The sequence below is a fragment of the Cydia amplana genome, chromosome 22 (assembly GCF_948474715.1).
Source record: "Cydia amplana chromosome 22, ilCydAmpl1.1, whole genome shotgun sequence".
Taxonomy (NCBI): Eukaryota; Metazoa; Arthropoda; class Insecta; order Lepidoptera; family Tortricidae; genus Cydia; species Cydia amplana.
This window is the reverse complement of record NC_086090.1, coordinates 4,217,362-4,235,737: the sequence shown is the minus strand read 5'-3', so window position 1 is coordinate 4,235,737 and position 18,376 is coordinate 4,217,362. Positions and strand designations below refer to the sequence as shown.

The 18,376-nt window shown below is 37.2% G+C and overlaps 1 protein-coding gene across 8 annotated transcripts in view; it reads right to left on the bottom strand.

Moving 5' to 3' along the window:
* Nucleotides 1-2,300: 2,300 nt before the first annotated feature.
* Nucleotides 2,301-18,376, bottom strand: part of LOC134658362 (ankyrin-2-like) — an 82,738-nt gene continuing 66,662 nt past the window's right edge. For 3 of the 8 annotated variants that reach the window (XM_063513991.1, XM_063513994.1, XM_063513996.1), the window contains 9 exons: nucleotides 17,233-18,298; nucleotides 17,031-17,147; nucleotides 16,515-16,610; nucleotides 9,101-14,753; nucleotides 8,706-8,830; nucleotides 6,016-6,173; nucleotides 5,347-5,503; nucleotides 4,478-4,586; nucleotides 2,301-3,320 (listed from right to left, as the gene is read on the bottom strand). In XM_063513991.1, the coding sequence (XP_063370061.1) occupies nucleotides 3,263-3,320; nucleotides 4,478-4,586; nucleotides 5,347-5,503; nucleotides 6,016-6,173; nucleotides 8,706-8,830; nucleotides 9,101-14,753; nucleotides 16,515-16,610; nucleotides 17,031-17,147; nucleotides 17,233-18,298 (7,539 nt within the window). In that variant the 3' untranslated portion in view covers nucleotides 2,301-3,262. Of the gene's footprint in view, nucleotides 3,321-3,701; nucleotides 3,745-4,477; nucleotides 4,587-5,346; nucleotides 5,504-6,015; nucleotides 6,174-8,705; nucleotides 8,831-9,100; nucleotides 14,754-16,514; nucleotides 16,611-17,030; nucleotides 17,148-17,232; nucleotides 18,299-18,376 lie in introns of all 8 variants that reach the window. The other 5 variants (XM_063513993.1, XM_063513998.1, XM_063513992.1 and 2 more) reach the window with 5 other exon arrangements.

Sequence of the window (18,376 nt, the reverse complement as noted above, 5' to 3'; positions counted from 1 at the left end):
ACTGGGTTTATTTTACTAAATCGTTAAAGTACTTAACTCATGTAATTCATAAAAACGTTATTAAAATAAAGGGTACCTACATCAATATTGCACCTTGCACCTTATATTTTCATCATAATATTTATTTTTTACATTCTTTCTACTCATTATATTATATTCAAACTAGTTTTAAGTTTATAAAAAAAAAAAAAGTTTTTGGCAATGTATCTCATTTCTCTTCTTTCATCCGTGTCCATTATTGGAAATAAGTACTCTTTCCCCTGTTGATCTAGATTGTTGTCTTATATTTTACAAGCAACTTATATAAAAATGCCATAATAAATATAAGCATTTTTAGATATAAGCTTTCGTGAGAATTATTTGAATAAGAAATCACGTGCTAGTTAATTATTCTTATTTATTATTGATTTCTTATTTGAAAAGTTTTCATTTTTCCGAAAGGAAACTTTAGTGCTACGTCAGTGTATTGGTACAAAACTTATAGAAGATGTTATTAATATATGTTTTGTAATATACTGCATCAGACTTATTTTATGATTGTATACTTTTTTAATTATTTTATATTGTTTTTGTTTTACATTAAATAAAGGTTAACATATAATTTCAAAACTTTTCTTTCGCAGTTCAAAATAATTTAAATTGTTTTTCCGAGTATTTTTGGTTAGGTACCCAAATAAAACTATTATGTATAGGTAGGTAGGTATTTAGTGTCTGGGACTTGGGCACGATTTCACAATGGGATGTTCAAGTTGCGGTAAGTTTTCAAAATATTAAAAAGTTCTCGGAAATTTCGGAATTAATTATAAGTATTATAACTTTCATTTTGAAAATAGGTAATTTTCATTTCCATAAAAAATAAGTTTCCGATTTTTTTCCATGTGGAAATTTCGCAATTTTGGAAACATTCCGACGACATAGTAAATGGGAGGTATAAGGGTTGAAATGAAATCAATATTTAAATATGAGACAGCATTTTATTTAATATTCAATAATAATTTAAGTTATCGATAGAATATTCAGCATCATTACAAATACAACTTGAACAAATTGAACAAAGCAACTGATTTAATTTTGAAACTTAAACAGCAATAGCATTAGACTAGCCATACCCTAACACCGATCCTTAAGCACACTTAGACGAAACTATATTTATATAAAATATTACAAGCACTGATCCTAATGATAGCCCGGTTACTGCTGATATGGAAAACAAGTGCTCAGAATCAGCTTGCGTCAGCAAAGCTTCAACGTAACCATCATCAGTCTATCATTCATCAATAATGACAAAATACTCCTTTAAAATCTAGCTTAAAGGGGCCCACTGATTACCAGTCCGCCGGACGACATCAGCCTGTCAGTTAGAACAAAAAGTAGACAGTTCCGAACAACTGACAGTCTGATATTGTCCGGCGGACTGATTAAGAAAGCCCCTTTAAGAAAGCGAAGCAAAAAGTCACTGTTACTACTACTTTCTGGCCACAAATCGCTATTAGCGAAGGAAGTACAAGGACATTCGCTTTATTATCAAATTTCACACCATCAAGGCAACGAAGACTTAAAAGTGAGCAAGCCTCCATCACAAGATATTGTATTTCACGCATGGTCTAATAAAACATGGTCTTCTCTTCCCAGAGTGTCACTTGCCTACGTCACAATAACATTGCCACTTTATTTCAACATAACATGTTACATGGGTACATTATATCTATGGTTAATAAGTTAATTTATTTCTTTATAATTTAATAATTTTCATTTATATGTATTTTATCTTAAATTTTACAATAACACGTCATTTTTAATTATTCATTAGCAATATCTTCCGATTCACGAAATAAATTTCAGACGTTCGGGTAATTCTGTTTACACTACTGGCAACACAGGATAGCGCTTTCACATTTGACAATCCGCCATTTTGTCCCTGACCGACCGTCCTTGTCGAACGCGTGTTAATTGTTATTCCCTTCTCGCTCAGTGTCAGCAGTCGCAGTGTTTTCCAAACTTTTCACGTCGTAAGCTTCGTAATTAATGTTTTGTTACGAAAATGGTTGGCTGCTCTATTCGGAACTGTAAGAGTAGGAGTGAAAAGTGCAGTATAGATTTGTTTTATTTTACTATGTTTCTACATGAATAACTTAAAAATAATGCCGTTAAAATAATTTTCACTGTTGGTTAAAATTCTCCCACATTTTAAAGTTTGAGAACCTGTAAACAGCATGATGACGTAGGCAAGTGCCAGTTAGGTCATTCGCGAATCTCGGAATAGAGTACCAGGCGGAGTATATTATTATACCATGATTTCACGGTTATATTCTACGGCCGTCTTGACTATTTCAGAACTTTATTTCCTAAAATCAGCTACCAAATTCATCATTCTTAAAAACCCTTAATAGATTGCAAATAGGAGATATTGGCCGTAGAAAATGTTTATCAACCTTAGCCTATATTGTATCTCTACCTATCTACTTATGTAAGAAATTGTGCATGAATTTGTAGAGATCAGTTTTTCAGCAGAAGCTATATCGCAGGCATTTAATCCTTTCTCGTCCGGCCATTTTTCTTAATATTTCTTAAATTTCCCATATCTAAACAATGCTAAAGACTTTACTTACAAAATGGTTAATACGCCTACTAAAGAGTTAACGACATATCATTAAGCAATGTTTAATTCCAAGACTAGGTAAAGCTAAGCGCTATCTATTAGTTCATAGGTCGAAGTAACATGGACCATGTCGTCAAAATCCGACAGTTCAGTACAAAAGTGAGTACCAAAATACTATCCATTATTGTCAGTGTGCGTCGCCAACCTTTGGCAAAGCTTTAAGAATACTACTTTGATTTGATTAAATATTGCCAAAGGTTGGCGCTGCAGACCAATGAGACCTCACATTAACCACAGAGTAAGATGACTGATGAGATTCCCTAATGTGCGTTATCATCGCTATTGGACTATATGATTACATGAGTTTCGATACATACTATCACAATAGATGCCTTATAGTACCTAACATTGATATTTGTCTACAACGGTTAACTGTTTATTGATAGATATTCGACTATTTGACTATACATGGCTGTTTTCTAATCAAAACGATAAAGGACTTTTACGAGAATCACTGAATTGTAAAGAAACGTGTCGTGATGAAGCCACAAAATTAGCTGTCTAATAGATGAAAAGAGCGCTGTGACTATAACAATTGAATTTATATGATTGGATAGATTCAAAGCATTTAGTTGTCGAAGAAACCTTAACCGATAGGTCTATTTATTTTTTCGAGTCTTCAAAGCTTGAGGGAGGAGATTTTGCTAGCATTGTCAAAGATCTGGAAAAATAATAGAACAATGTTAAAATGTTGTAGTTGACGTGTTGCAATTTTAGTAAATTAATTTCATTGAAATTTACCTTCTGATAATTTAATTTGTTTGCAATATTCGATAGTTGAAATAGTAGTATTCATATTGAAAACCATTTTGCAGACAAGTAATATCAAGATTAAATACCATGAAATGTGACGTTATAACTTTTTATCTAAAGTCGATTACATAGATGATTCGGTGGAACAAACAGTAGGTAAATATGAAAACTCACACACAAAAATAAAAATAAAGTAAACCGAAGAAGCAGATGATATAGGTAAGAAAAAAATATTGATAGTGATAACGCAAATAAAAGTAAAAAAGCAATACAATACGAAATAGTGTACCTATTTGTCGAGCTTTTCTGTGGGGTGACTTAAGCAATAGCAGCTGCAATAATAACATATCGTTTAGTAGGTACATAAACATCCCAATAAGGTAAATGTTGGATATGTAAAATATAAATAATATGTATATAACGGAAGCAAAATTAAGTATCACAACAATAATAATGAATTAACTTCACAAATAAATGGAAGACAAAACTTAATAAAACGACGCAAGGTTTATGAAAACGAATACTTAGGTATTGATGATTAGATGAATAACAAAACTAGCAAACAGCGCCAAATTAAATAATCTTAGATCAAAGATCTCTCGAGTCTACTTTCAAGAGGTCCTTATTGATGACAATACATTATTGTTAGGTCATACAAAATGTTAGATCAATATGTCAACCCATGACAAGTCAAAAAAATAGAAAATTATATTTTACACCTCAAGAAAACAATCTGTAAACACTAGCTTCATATTTTTCATTGAACTCTAGATAACAAGAGTCTGTAAGTAGTAACTAGAGCTACAGCTTGGCAAAAAGAGTAGAAATTAAAAAGTGACAACACTGTAGTGTCGTCCCGTTTTCTTATATAAATTGGTTTGAAAGGGACGAAACTACAACATTGCCACTTTTTAATTTCTACTCTTTTTTGCCAAGCTGTACCAAAAGCAAGTAAGTGGTTAGAAACATCTCTTTTGGTACAGGTCTACTATTTGAACGGAAAAACAAAGTTGAATATGTTCTTTTGTTTAATAAGGATTAGGATTGTAGTTATATTAAGTTTACCTTCTCTGAGCTGGGATGGGCGGTGAGGGTTGCGTCGCCGGCGGCAGAGACGCCGGGCAACTGCCAGAAAGCACTGGCTGATCCTCGTCCTCGTCGTCTTTCTTGTCTCCTGGACAAAGATAGATAGATAGATAAACCATTTATTAGCTTGCATTAACAGAAAAAACAGAAACAATATATAACAATATCAAACTAAAACTATAATCAGGAACAAGATGTATCAATAAATGTGCTGTGTGCGTTGCAGCAAAACAAAAGGGTTCTGGCTCAGTAATACGCTCCACTCTTTCGGGTGAAGCACTGATAATTCTGCTAGAACCCAGATCACGGACAGATTATCGAGTAAAAATTAATAATACAAAAATACAAAAATATTTAGAAACTTGCCTATTAAATAATAATTAGCTACGGATTGTGTAAACGTGTGGTGCCTGTTAGTGTATGATATAGAAGACAGACAGTGACATAAGTTCTTACGTAATCTCACAGCAACGCCAGGGGGTTGGAAGACTGTCTGAGACTACGTATCGTAGCAAATATTTCTGTATAGTAGTTAAAGAGCCTCTTGGGTGAAATTTCTTTCCAGTCTCTCCAGGCAGCCTTATATGCCTTATAGGAAAACGATCGAAAAAATTGTTCAGAGCCGGTAACCACTATAACTTTTAGTATGTTATTGGTCATGATATTGAGACCCCAAAATCTGCCGGGAGACAGTGGCGCAGACCATCTATTTCAGCATAATGACGGGGTTGAGCGTGCCTAATGAACTAGCTAGAGTCTAGTTATGCGGAAAGAGAAGAGTCGTAGAATTTAGGGAACCAATACATTGTACGAATCTTCTCTTTCCGCAGATAATCTAGCTGACTTACCTCTAACTATGGGTGTATCTCCGATGTAGAACGTGGCTGCAGGGGTCTCAACGACAGCCTCACGGACGGATCCATCGCCGCTGACGGCGCTGAGCGTGTCGGTGCTGTCGAACATGATGGTGCGCTCTTTAGCGCGGGGCACTCGGCCGTCGAGCTCCTGGAAAATTATGATTGTCTTTACTTTAATTATATTAAAAATAAATTTAATGAAATTATTGTTTACTGTTTGATAATTTATATAAATAAATTTATGTTGAGACAATAAGACTAGTACTTAAGTAGGTCACATCTATTGATAATTAAGTATCCTACTTAGATATACCGGATTTTGACTCTTGGAGAGATCTCTAAGGATAATTTGATTAACTGTATATTGTAATCTTTTAGTTATGACACGAGACATTTACACCTCGAAATAATTTTAGATTATAGTTTTTGTATCTTTGTGTTTTTTTTTTAAATACTATTTTGTAATTCGACATTTAGAGACTTCATACATCTCTATGTAATACTTTAGTTTGATTTGATATTTGTGGCTTAGATGTATTTTATAATTGTTGATATGTTTTTTTTTGCTTGTATGTAAATTCCATGTTGACGTGTAAAAGTGCCCTTGTGGCCTATTTGCTGAATAAATGTTGATGTTTGATGATGTTTGACTCAACTCACCAGCCTCTCCGTATCCGAGTCCGGTTCCTGCACCTCATAATCGTGCGAGAAGTGTTCACTCGTGCTCGGGTGCTCCAGGCTCTCCATGTTCACCGCCGTCACCGGGTCCAGGGTGTCCAGGGAGGACACCATGGTGTTCGACCCTGGAGGGCGGACCGCTGTTATCTTGCTGATTAGTAAAGCTTGGTGGGGTTGCACATGCTTGGAGGCCAAACATAGTCCAAAGATTGTAAGCTCATTTTCCTTAGAAGTTTAGACAACAGAAAAACAGTAGACGGTTGTACAATTGAAGAAAAGGAGCTGTTAGACAGTTGATTTAAATGGCGTTGCGCTTAACCACATTATTTGAGGTTACTGGCTGGATAGTGAAAAGCGCTTGGGTCAAACAAATTTTAGAAAGTTCAAATAGCCCGGAGCCCGTTTCTCAATCAAAAGCTTGTAACTTGTAATACAAGCGGATGTCACTTTTTAGGGTTCCGTAGCAAAAAACGGAACCCTTATGGATTCGTCATGTCTGTCTGTCTGTCCGTGTATGTCACAGCCACTTTTTTCCGAAACTATAAGAACCACACTGTTGAAACTTGGTAAGTAGATGTACTCTGTGAACCGCATTAAGATTTTCACACAAAAAATGAAAAAAAAAAAACAATAAATTTTGGGGGTTCCCCATACTTAGAACTGAAACTCAAAAAAATTTTTTTTTCATCAAACCCATACGTGTGGGTTATATATGGATAGGTCTTCAAAAATGATACTGAGGTTTCTAATATAATTTTTTTCTAAACTGAATAGTTTGCGCGAGAGACACTTCCAAAGTGGTAAAAAAAACTGTAACTTCTAAAATAAGAGAATGATAAAACTAAAAAAATATATGATGTTACTATGCAAACTTCCGCCTTGGTTTGAACGAGATCTAGTAAGTAGTTTTTTTTAAATACGTCATGAATCCCCTAAATACGGAACTCTTCATGGGCGAGTCCGAGTCACACTTGGCCGCTTTTTTACAGCTTTTGTTAGAAAGGGACTTCCACTTGTATTACAAGTTACAAGCTTTGGAGAAACGGGCCCCTGGGTACATAAATATCACGTTTTTCTTATTTGAGTCACCAGTACTGAAATAATGTATTCCGCCTGTAAGCGTATACAGCGTAAAAATTAACTTTTGAGTCTCTCAACTTTACGATGTCTATGTTAGACACGACGATGTGTTTATATACGACTGATATGTCATCTAAGTCAGCTGACAAGCCGTTCCACTCTTCTTCAACTGTATGGGTCTAGAGATTTTGAATACATTTTTCGTTTTAGTAAATTGATGGACTATATTTGTCTCCTAAGCTACATTAAAATATAAATTAATAAACATATATTATTTTATAAGCCGGGATGAGAGCAAGCATGTCTCAAGTCCAGATTTGAGAATGTATGATAGTATTGATAGTAAAAAAAATCTATCATGCTTAAAATAAAGATACCTACACTACTCAATTATAAATATATCTCAAAAGCCCCTAAAAATGTTACAGAGATAAACAAAGATACAAGGTTATAAAATAAGTATGTAAGAAGAATTTATCACGAAATGATTGTGTGATATTTATAAGAAAATTCACTAGAGCTGAAGACTAATAAAGGCTAGAACTACTTAATATAGGCGTCATAATAAATTAATGAATATGGATGATAATAAAACTTACTGCCAAAACTGTCGTTACAGATGTAGTTTCCATCGTATTTTCTCGGAAACGATCGCATATATGTCCAATGATATTATATAACCATAGATAGGTTATACTCATACTTGAGGAGCACAAAAAATACTTCCATATTTATTTCTGTGCCTACGAAGAAATCTGTTATTTTTGATTAATTTTCTCATTCCATCCATCTTTGTCGTACTCGTTGTTAAACATAAGCTCGTCTCTTTCTCTTTCGGTGTGCGGGAGCTCGTTAGCACGTGCACATTTCTCGCTTGTCCAGCCGCGTCTAAAGGCAACTTGTCCAATTTGTCACAAGGTAAGCGCTTCAATTTTGGAACGCCTATAACCTATCTTGAGTTATAAATCATTGTATATGTCATGCTACTGCTACTTCAGTCAACCTCAGTTTTTTTTGTACCGAGACTGACTGAAATAGCAAGACACGTTCGTACGTTCCCGTGAAAATACGATGGAAAATAATTAACTGCCTGTATCAATATTCAGTCAGGTCAGCACAACTCTTAATTTAATCTTCTACTTATATTATTAAGGTAGACGTCCGTGTGCTCGTCACTGGTACAAAACTTAAGTAATATTCAATAGAAGTTACAGAAGGTTTTCATATATTGCACATTAGTACGTAGAGCACTGTGACATTTACCTGCTTAAGCTAGTAATAACTACGCGCTGGCCACGACATTGCGCGACTGGCTTCGGCTAATGGCTCCTCTACACGATGGGCCAACGCCGGCCACTCCAAGGGACGCAGCCATGCGGTAGAATGAGATAGCAATATCACTTGCTCCCTCTAACGCATAAATGCGTCCCTTGGAGTGGCCGGCGCTGGCCCATCGTGTAGAGGAGCCATAAGGCGTTAACCATAGGTTGGAGCGAGACACAGCGATCGGACCTTTCTTTCCCACCTATGGTTTTTGCCTTAGCCGAAGCCAGTCGCGCAATGTCGTGGCCAGGCCGTTATACATAGCTTACCTCCAGAGGTGAGACTGCCGGTCATAGGGGTGTCGACCTCGTAATTATAGGTCGCTCTGGTGGCATTGGAGCTAGTAGCTTCTAGACTGTCGGTGCTGCCTAGCATTAGGTCTGCGCGTGCACCCCTAAAAATACTTGTTTTTAGGTTTTGATTTCTATCTTAAGTATACGTTTTGTATGTCACAAATAATGATCTGTTAACTACCGAATTAATCTCAATTTTGTCTAGCCACCGATTTTTGTGAAAAAAAAAAAAAACAGTAGGTTTAATTTCCTTTGCTTATGGATATATAGTTAATTGACAAGCGACTCTTGCCAAACTGTATGTATTTTATCTTCTTCTTCTTATGGAAGATGTTAGATGTTATTATACACGTAGTTGAATAAATTCTTACCTGCTAAAGCTTCCTGATGAGCTCAGTTCTTCATCCTGGCCGCTCCAGGAGCCACTAGCTGGATCTGTAAAGTGTTTACCAAAAGAAATAACGCTATGGGCCACCGATGTCCCAGAGGAGGGCGACAGCTCACGAACTGCGCTACTCTCCCTCGAAAACTCTAGGTCTTCGGGCTTGTCAGACATTGTGATTGTTTGCTTTGTCACCGTCACAACCTCGCCTGAAACTCGGCGCTCCATAACCGTCATTAAACTATCCATATCAGAAGGCTGAGACGTTATTGAAGAAGATATTTCAGAGCCGAAAGACATCGCGCTATCTTCCAATTCCCTAGGCCTGGCCGGAATATCCATAGCTCCTTCCGCATCTGAGCTTGTTACAGTTTCCGATACTTTTTTCCCGTCTACAAATTTCTGTTGGATCACTGTAGTTGTTCGGACGACTTCGATGACGCCACCGTCTGTAAAAGTCCTAGTGACGGCTTGGTCGTCTTTCTTCTCTTCTTGATCTAAGAGTTTCATCATTTCCTCACAATCACCAGGAATTGATTCAGCAGAACCGTCGCTAGGAGCAGCGGCACATACAAACGAAGAGGCCTTTACACATTCCTCTTTAATCTCTTCGCCTTGTGCTTGGCATGTATCTGGTTCCGGTTCAGGTACAAAGAAAGCACCCCGATCGTCATATTTCTTTACAGTTACCACTTTAGGAGTAACTGACTCTTGCAGTTTTTGTTCTAAAGCCATTTGTTGATCAATAAGCTTCCTGATTGCTGCAGATTCATTCAGAAGCTTTTGCGATGGGCTACCGTAACTTCCTACTTTTTGTGAAGGACTGCCGCTCTTTTGCGATGGACTGCCGCTTTTTTGAGAAGGACTTCCTCCTTTTTGAGGCGGACTGCTTTCTGAACTACCACCACTGTACGATCGCTTTTCTTGCTCCAAGAAAAAGCTACTAGCATCTTTTGGGTCCGCTTTGAGAAGTGCCTCCTTTTGTTTAGCTAATATTTCGGCTTTCAATGCTTCTAAGCAAGCTGATTCAAGTCCTTCAAATTCTTTAAGGCTTGAAATAGATATGTCATCTCCTTGACTTTTACTTAAAACGTACCGTCGGGGAAGTGACCCGTTTAGAGAATCCTGAGATGATGACGAATGCTGCTGATATTGTTCCATTAAAGCCTTTTCGAGATTTTCAAACTCTTGCAGTGAGCTAATTGAGATATCATCATTCTCTCCCTTTATCCTAAACCGCATTCGTGACGCCATTTCGGATTCAGACAGACTACCGTAAGAATTCCTAAAACTGCCAAAACTCCCTATAGATTCCTTTTGCGAACTTAAACTACCAATTCTACTAGCATCAAAATCAGTCATTTCTTCTTCCTTAATATCTTCTAGAGGAACTCTTTCGTAATCATACCTTGGATCTCCTTCAAACTGCATTTGTACCCATCTCTTACCAGCTTCAATTTCTGCCAGTTCTAAAGCTTGTAATTTCTTTTGCTCTAATTCATATTGTAACAATTCCTCATCGGATAAAGATCCTGAGGTGCTGCTTGTGCTTTCTTGCTTCTTTGAGGCTTTCGACAGGAACTCCTCTACTTCAGTATCGTGTCGCTTTACATATTTTGTAGCTGTGATTTGTAGACTTTTACCTTCTGTATCACTTTCATGAGCTTCCTTAGCAACTTCTTCGATGACAACAAAATCATCCATTTCACTTGGTTTGTCAACCATTTCAAACTCATCACTTGTTGGTGAATCTTGCTCCTTTTCAAATGTGTGTAGTGTGCGTTCTTCCGTTGTCACTACTAATTCAGACCTACTACTTTCTGTCACAAGGTCTGATCTTAGTTCTGGTGTTTCAGAGATATCGTAAATATCATCTAATACGTATTCTCGTCCGTTATCGGTAGACAACGAGCTTTGACTAGGTGCTGAAAGAGGTGTATGTGGAGTTGATATATGCTCATGGGTTTTGAGACTAGATGTTGAGCTTTGTTTGCTGTCCAACTGTGAGTCAGGTGTTTTAACCACTGATTTTTCAGCTTTAGTTTTTGGTACTGATGAGTCACTCTTTGATTTCAATAATTCTTCATACTGTGAACTTCCCACAGGTATAATTTCACTATCAACATCAGTAAACTCCCGTTGACTAGCGGGTATTTCTGTTATCGGAAAGGGCACGACGCTAATCTCTTTAACTACTTTCATAATACATTCTTCTTTTACTTCAGTTGGCCCTGCTGATTCTAGGGGTTTACTTTCTTCAGCATGAATTACTGTCTTTTTTATAATAGAGCTATCTTGAGGTGATTTCCGAATTTCTGATATGATATGACCATGTTCTACTATTTCTTGATATTCGACAGTACCTACAGAAATTATTTCACTCTCAACGTCGACGAACTGTCTTTGAGTTTTATCTACTTTGGTCACAGAGAATGGCAAGGCTTTTGTATCATGAGTGGTTACCTTTTTAACTTGTCCTACTATTTCTTCTTTTTCCATTTCAGGTTCGGATTGGGAAGAAGGCATATCGAGCTTTGAAATAGAGGACGACAGGATTTCATCTGTTTTTAACTGACTAGAAATGGTTGTGTCTGAACCTTCTTTCTCTTTAGATGAGTCTTCTTCTATTTCAATACTCTCTGCTGCACTTTCTAGTGGGAAATGCTCAGGAACCATGTCTTTTGGTGGGAATCGCATCTCGTGAGATCTTTTCATCTTACCAACTGGTTCACCATCTTCAACCTTCTTATCGTCATCACCTGATTCTTCATCACTTAAATCTTTCTTAGATTCTTTTTCAGCTTCGTGTAAAAAGTGCTCAACATATGTGCTACTTTCCATTAATTCTTCTTTTAACTCGTTTGCTGATGGAACTAGAGTTTCTGATGCGTCAGATATATCAATACTGGCAACATGACTGGATCCATCTGAGTCCAGACTCTTCATGCTGTCCCTTGACGCTAGAGAACTACCAGCAGTGAAATAATCTTTGGAGGTTCGCAGGGATTGCGACGAAACGTCGTGACTAGTGAGTGCTGTATCAAAATCAGTTCCACTTTGGGCAGTCATCATGACTTCAACATCCGAAGATAAAGGTCTACTTTCGGAATGCTCAAAACTGTGATAGTGGCTGGACCCAGAACTTGACCATCCTTCAACTTCAGAGGCTGACCGTCGATCACCAACACCTATCTTAGATTTGATGTGCTTTTGTACTCTTAGTTTTACTTCAGGACTACCTTTAGATGAACCTTCTTTGTCCGAAAGTATCACTTCACTTTCGGTTTCCAAGATAGAGTGCGGGCCACTATCAGACCTGATTGAAATGTCGCCCTCTAAAGGAGGACTTGATTCTTTCATCTGATGGACAGTGTCTCTATCTTCATCGGAATTAGTTGTTTCATCTTGCGAACTATGCGCTTGGGAAGCGCTGTCAGATTTTTGACTATCAACAGCAGATTTTTCTATGGAAAACGGAAGTTTTTCATGGTCATCCCCATGGTGTGGCTCTTCTGTAATTACTTCGGGCCTGTCAGGACTGATAAGCATTTTGAACTGGAATTCTGACGGTGACTGCTTATATTTGCTACTACCGTCACTTTTCTCGCTAATGATCTCTCCCTGGGCAGCTTCGAGGGATTGTTTGACTTCATCGATAGTTTTTTCCAAAACTGACAAGTCGGCAAGTGGTTGAGTAGAGATCAAAGAATCTAGGTCCACCCGTTCTGACTCAAGTTTCATCGCTTGAAACTCAGCAGAAGAGAGATCAGTATCGTACCCGCTACTGCAGATGTCTTCTAGACTCTTTTCTTTAACAAGTTTTAATTCATCTCTTCTGTGATCGGTACCTGTTCCAGTCAAGTAAGCTGAATCAGCATCCGTATAAGCGGCATCAGTTGAAAATTCAGACGGGTGTAACGTTTCTACGCTCATTGTCGAGTCTATAGATTTTTGTAGTACCTCTCCCTCGTGAGATTCAAGAGATTTGATCATGTACTCTGTATCTATACTCTCGCCAGATTTAATCATAATATCTTTCGAAGTTGTACTCATTTCATCAGATGTTTCAAAAGTACTCGGCGACATGTCAGTTTTGCTTGGTTTTGTAATTTCTGTTCTTGTCTCTACTACAGTTTTCAGTTCAAGTATAGTATCACTATCTGAACTTTTTGTAATTGCGCTTGATGTACCAGTAATAGATGTTTTCAATTTCGGTGATCTAGGTAAAGGTTCAGCCAACTCAAAAGAATCAGCTTTTTGTAATGATACTTCCCACACTTGATCTTGAATGTGCTGTTGCGATACTTTAATTGGTGATTTGGTAAGATTTTCCTTTTTAGGAGTGTCTCCGGTTTTTTCATCATGAGGAAGATCTGGAGCTGCTTCAGATTCGGAATGAGTATCTTGACTGCCGGTTCGACTAAATGTGCTTTTAACTGGCGAAGTCGAAACTTTTATCTCCTTTATGAAATCCACTTCGTAAACTTCATTATCCTTCTTGAAAGACTTTGATTTACTTTTAGGGCTGGTTTCAGATGACCCACGTCTATCAGCCATTTCACTTTTGAAACTTGTGGCATGGGAAGCATCTGAGCTAAGATCGTCATGCTCTTTGCTTTCAATGACAGATTCTTCTTTGTGATGTTCTACTGTAGAACTAATAACTTTTCCTTTTTCAGAAACCTCTACACTAGAAACAACTTCATCTTTTTCAACAATCTTGAGATTAGAATCAACAAAAGCCGTTTTCGATTTAGAGTCATCATCTTCATCAATATCCTCCAGCTCTCCTGGTTCTGTAAAATATTCTTTTCCCCATTGCTCATGCGACATATCTCTTTCTGAAATTTTAACTTCATGTTTTTTCTTAATTGTGTCATCTTTAATGGCAGTCATTTTTTCTTCAGATTTAGTCTGACGACCTGTATACAACCCTTGTTCTAAAAATTCTCTTTGTACTTTTATAACTTCGACGTCGTCTGTACTCTTACATACGGTTTTGGTTTCAACATCAGATCTTTTTGCGGTAGCTTCGTGAGCTTTTTCAACTTTTTTCTGAGACGTTTCAGTCTGATCTCCGTCGCGACGTACAACAGTTTTTTCTTTTAATTCATGTTCCTGTCCGCGCAGTTCATGAGTCGTTTCGGTTTTGATAATTAAAGAATCATCATCAGATGACGAGACTTGTTTAGTTTCAGAGAAGTATTCTTGTCCACTGATTTTTCGTGTCTCGGTTTCCTTGTGTGTTAGAATTGTGCTGTAATCACCTGTGGTTCCAAATTTAGCAACCATATCTGACATGACAGCATGAGGATCAATGCTTTGGAATACCATTTCTGTTCCTCCGAGTGTCTTGTGCACAGATGAAGATGATGTCGACGTTTCGACTCGAGATTCACAGAAGAAAGTGTCTGATGACCCCGTTTTTTGCAGTTCTTCCATTTGTGCAGCAAGTTTTTCTTTCTTAATTTGGTCTATGACATCCATGCTAGTTTTGATTGTGCGATCAACCAGTTCAATAGCACCACTTGTAATTGTCGGTTGGTCGACGTTCACGAATGACAGGTTATCTGCTAAATGTCTTGTTGGAGATTTTGGCCTGGCGGCTGTGCTTGGTGCCGTGGACGCCCCCGAAAGTATATCTGCAAAGAAAACAATATACATTAGTTTAGGAAATTTATACACTTATCGTAAAAAACACAAATATTATTTTCGAAAAAAGGTGCAAAAATGTTTCATTCGGTGTTAAAACCAGGGATGTTGCGAACTTCCGCATTATTTTCAACATCCGCATCTGCATCCCCATCCGCATCCGCATAAAATCGATGCGGAGCTTATGCGGATGTCGAACAAGTCGGTACAGGAACGTCTTAGCGGCAGCGTAAGTGCTAGGTAATGTCGTCATTACCTATAACGAAATCGTCTAGATCCAGAAAAGTCGGCCAAGTTACTGTTTATTAAATATAACGCACCTATATTCTTGCTCAAATACTAAACGTTTCGTTATTTTTTAATAAAAAAATACTAAAAATGTAATATTTGACGTTTTCCAAGTAGCTAATCTTGACATCCGCATCCGCATCCGCATCCGCGGATGTGTGCCTGTAAATATCCGCATCCGCATCCGCGGATGTCAAAAAATCTGCATCCGCAACATCCCTGGTTAAAACTGTTGGTGTAAATTAAGTGTTTGTACATCTTTTGCTGTGACAATTTCAAATTCCTATTTGAACACAACATTTAGATTTTACACAAAGGCCGTGTACGCGCCTAAAGCGTGTCAATTTACTTATAGTACCGATGTAATGAGTCTTAACTTAAACAGCGACTTAAGCTACTCTAATGTAGAGATGGTTAAAGAAACGAAGACTTGGAATCAAAGCGAAACGTTACTCAAAGGTGATAAAAATGAGCTGCGAATCAAATAAACCCTTCAAGAAGAAAAAAGCGACGATAACAAATAAAGGTATGACTGATTCCGCCGTGAGTCCACTTACCTAAGATAGCAACGTAAGGGCTCCGCAAGAAAAAAAGTAAATTTTACTGTGCTTACAAATACTGCTTGTATGCGACGGTTGCAAACAAATCACAATGTTACTTTGGTGAAATAATACTTTTTTTCCAATACTTATCCACATAGATTCTTTTATTAGTGCTACAATCGAACTTTGAAGTGATAGTGCTTTACCATCAAACTACTCTATACATTAATTCCGACTTTGTTACAACAAGCGATGTGGGAACATAGTCTTTTCGATCTATTTGTGTATGAAAAACATGCGATCAACTGCGTTGAACGAAACACTGTGGCAAAAAAGGCTTTCTAGATGATATCTTCTACTAAAATTAAGAGTAAAGTTTCGCTATGACTCTACTTTGCCACTACTTTTACTAAACTTTTGCAGCTGTTTTGCTTGTTACAGTACGTCATACGATACGTACTAGTACATATCTAAATTCTAACTTAAAGTTAATCTTTACTTTCCAACTTCATTTCTACCAAAACCAATGTGATGAATTCGACAAAGCTCGACGCGACTTTTAAGTTATTCTAATTCAACATGAATAACATGATACTTTTAAGCAGTAAGTTCTAGAAAAAACACATTTTTCTTCAACGAAATTGCTTCTAGATCTGTCCTTTTCTTATTATTTTAGCAGCAAGATTCGACTTCATTGATACCTCTAGACTTTACGAGTATAAGTAGGTACGAGTATATCGATTGAAAATTTACTTGGTCGCTTCATTCTCAATAGGTTCAAGTGAAATTTCCAATCAATATTTGCTCAATCTTTCTATCCTTGAGGGTTGTTTTCAATCTCTTCATCCTGTTTTTTTTTTATTTGTGTATGATCAATATTCCCTACAGATTAACGGGCATGATAGTTCCTGTTATACTGACCACTTTGATGAGCCTCAGTCTCGCTGATCATGCTGTCACCAGCTGACGAAGCTCGCGGAGACTGCCGGCTGGCGTCCAGGAACGAAGAGTCGGAACCTGCGTAGGATTAGCTTCTACATAGCTGCTACAGGTACATGCTACTGCTAATAGGATATCTATATCTAGTTCATTAGATAGAACGCTATTATATCTAAATGTTGTTACATGTTGCAGAGATTATTAGTGTACGAGTATGTATAAATTAGTCAAAACTCCTGTGTTAAATTTACGCTAGCACTACTATTTTAGCAGCTATAAAGTGTTAGTCCTTACACTAACCCACTAGAATACTGTTTATGTTTGTATAATGTGATCTGTCTACTTATACATTATTATTGCTATTCTGTTAAACTTTTCAGGTTTTATTTTACCGACACTATAAACATTTCACAAACGGTGTATTTTCTACGATAGTACACACTATTTCTACTTTTCCAAACATGGTACCTAGTTAGTGGTATGGTGTCTTTTCTTTACCTCTAAGTTGTAGCCCGGTAGGCTTGTCGCCAGTACCATCTTCAGTTTTAGCTTTATCCCTTACACTCAGATCAACGGGAGATGGTGGAGGTGTTTTTGAAAACTTTGATACTAAATCTGGAACAATGAAGCGTCATGAGAAATCGCCAAAATATACTTTCTCAAAGACCTTTAAAAATGTTGAAAAGTTATTGGCTTTTACCGTGCGTCACGTGGCTTGAGTCAATTCTAATGGTTGCACCCTGAGCACCCGATATATCTTCAAGAAGAGTTGAACAACGCCTATTGAGTTCTTTCATGTCAGGAACATCATCTGTTACATCATCCTCCGTATCTAGTGCCCCACTCACTACCTTAGACTTTTCACTCTGCGCCTCTTTTTCTTTCACTACTTCAGATTTTAGTTCTTCAATTTTCTGCTCCATTTCACCCAAGAAATCTCTCTCTGGTTCACTTTTTTCTAATGCCTTAGATTTGTCATCATGCTCGCTGAAAAATTTGCTTTCAGTTAAAATTGAAGTTTCTTGTGAGGAGCTTGTTGAAACTCTTTTTGTTATTTTCGACGCTGATTTTTCTTCTTCAATAAACTCTCTGCTAATAGTTATTGCATCTGATCCATCAGACGCAAGCGTTTTTGAAACATCTAATGACGAATGATCCTCTGAAAATGTTTTTTCGTCGATAGACCTAGATGTGTCTTTAACACTTTCAACTGACGCTTTCGAGAAATCTTTAGTTAAGTCTACTGTTGAATCTTTTGACAGCTCATTTGTGGCAAAATCTCTAGAGGTATCTTTACTATCTATTGATGATTTCGAATAATCTTTTGTCAAGTCAATAGATTTCTTTGATAACTCGGGAGTGCCATGATCTTCTTGTAATTTTTCTACATCTTTTTCATCTTCATAATCCTTAGTGTCCATTGAAGTTTTTGAGGGATCTTTTACCAAATCCGCTCCACTTATTTTTGACAAATCTGCCGACGTTGCATCTTCTAGTACTGATTTCTGCTCCTCGTCAGATGACTTTGTTAAAGATAACACGACCGTGGTAACTGACGATTCAGTCGTTGACTTGGATACTAAATCCGTCTTCATAACGCTGTCAACGAAATGCGTCCGTTTTGCAATTTTTTCAGATAAAATTACATCTTCTTCTTCTTGTTGGGATGCACTGTAACTAGATGCTGTGGCGTCTTTGGTATCCATTTTGTCATGAAATGTTGGAATATCTTCACCGTATTTTACTTCGTCTCCGAAGTCTTCCATCTGAAAATAAGCCTCTACATATCACTACATATCTATAATCTATATATATAAACGTTAAAGACCTGACTGACTGACTGA